Source organism: Nanorana parkeri, unplaced genomic scaffold (assembly GCF_000935625.1).
Source record: "Nanorana parkeri isolate BGI_ZX_2015 unplaced genomic scaffold, ASM93562v1 scaffold474, whole genome shotgun sequence".
In the NCBI taxonomy this organism is placed as follows: Eukaryota; Metazoa; Chordata; class Amphibia; order Anura; family Dicroglossidae; genus Nanorana; species Nanorana parkeri.
In genome coordinates, this window is record NW_017306742.1 from 634,217 (window position 1) to 635,408 (window position 1,192).

Here is a 1,192-nt window from a genome sequence, read left to right on the forward strand (position 1 = left end):
GGGGAGGGAGCTGGCCGGATAAAAATAGCAATTTGCTTTACTTTATTATATATTTTAACGAGCTCCATCAGATTAAATGGGATTTGTCAGAATGTGAAATGTAACACTTGATGATTTTTTTTGTTTTGTAGGACCGGCACGATGGGAGCAGTAATGGGAACTCGAGGTTACCCCATCATCTGTCGTCAGTCAGCCAACACCTGTACAGTCCAGCTCCCCCTCTCTCCCACTCGGGGTCTTCTGATTTTCAGCCCCCGTACTTCCCACCTCCGTACCAGCCTCTGTCCTACTCCCAGTCTGGAGACCCTTATTCCCACCTGGGAGACCCCTTCTCCTTGAACACCCTCCACTCTTCTCACCCGCCTCCCAGCCAACAGCAAGCATGGCCCGGCCGTCAGAACCAAGATCACGGAGGGCTTTCCCACCACAACCGGGCCGGGCTGGTCCACCACATTCCATCTTTGGACCCTTCATCGGGGAGGTTGAGCAGAGACTTCCAGAGGAGGCCAGACATTCTTCTTCAGCACGGTAGCGGCCATGGACTGGACTCCAACCTAGCCGACAACCTCGGCCTACAAGAGATGGGCCAGCAGATGGAGGATGTTGCGGTATGGGTTTTGCTTGTTGGGTTTTGGTTGACTTGGAAAAACATGACTCGAGTGTTACATTTAAAGCTTGACAACATATATGGCGTGTGCTCAACTGGTTGTCACCATCACAAACCAAAGACAACTTCTGTGTAGTGTGGGGAGGTTTCTGAAGGCCCAGTTTCAGTTTAGAACTTCACTGTAGTATACAGAAGCTGTTGAAGGCCCAAATTGGGATTTTTTTGATTTTTATGTACTATTACCCACACAGAGGCTGACTTACTAAAAGAGTTGAGAAGGTTCACGCAATAAATTGTGTCAATATTCACTTGAGTTATCCAGTCATGTGCAGATAAAATAATCAGGAGTAGCTAATTATAGTCAATATTCACACAATTTTTAAATATGTGTATTTTCTGGACTCCTTTAGTATATTAGCCTCATTATTTGTTAATTGTAGGCCAGAGGGTGGTGATAAAATAAAAATAAAAAAAGTGTAAGTGCTTAAACGTTGTAAAGAGCTGCAAATACTTTTTTTTTAAAAAATTTTTGTAATTTTTTTTTATTTAATTTTTTTATTACATATTCTTCTTTAACAATACTTT

At 43.3% G+C, this 1,192-nt stretch overlaps 1 protein-coding gene across 3 annotated transcripts in view; it reads left to right on the forward strand.

The window, feature by feature from the left end:
• TFAP2C (transcription factor AP-2 gamma) overlaps window positions 1–1,192 on the forward strand; it is a 29,295-nt gene that overhangs the window by 11,296 nt on the left and 16,807 nt on the right. For all 3 annotated transcript variants that reach the window (XM_018560679.1, XM_018560681.1, XM_018560680.1), the window contains one exon: window positions 132–608. In XM_018560679.1, coding sequence (XP_018416181.1) covers window positions 132–608 — 477 coding nt within the window. The remainder of the gene's footprint in view (window positions 1–131; window positions 609–1,192) is intronic.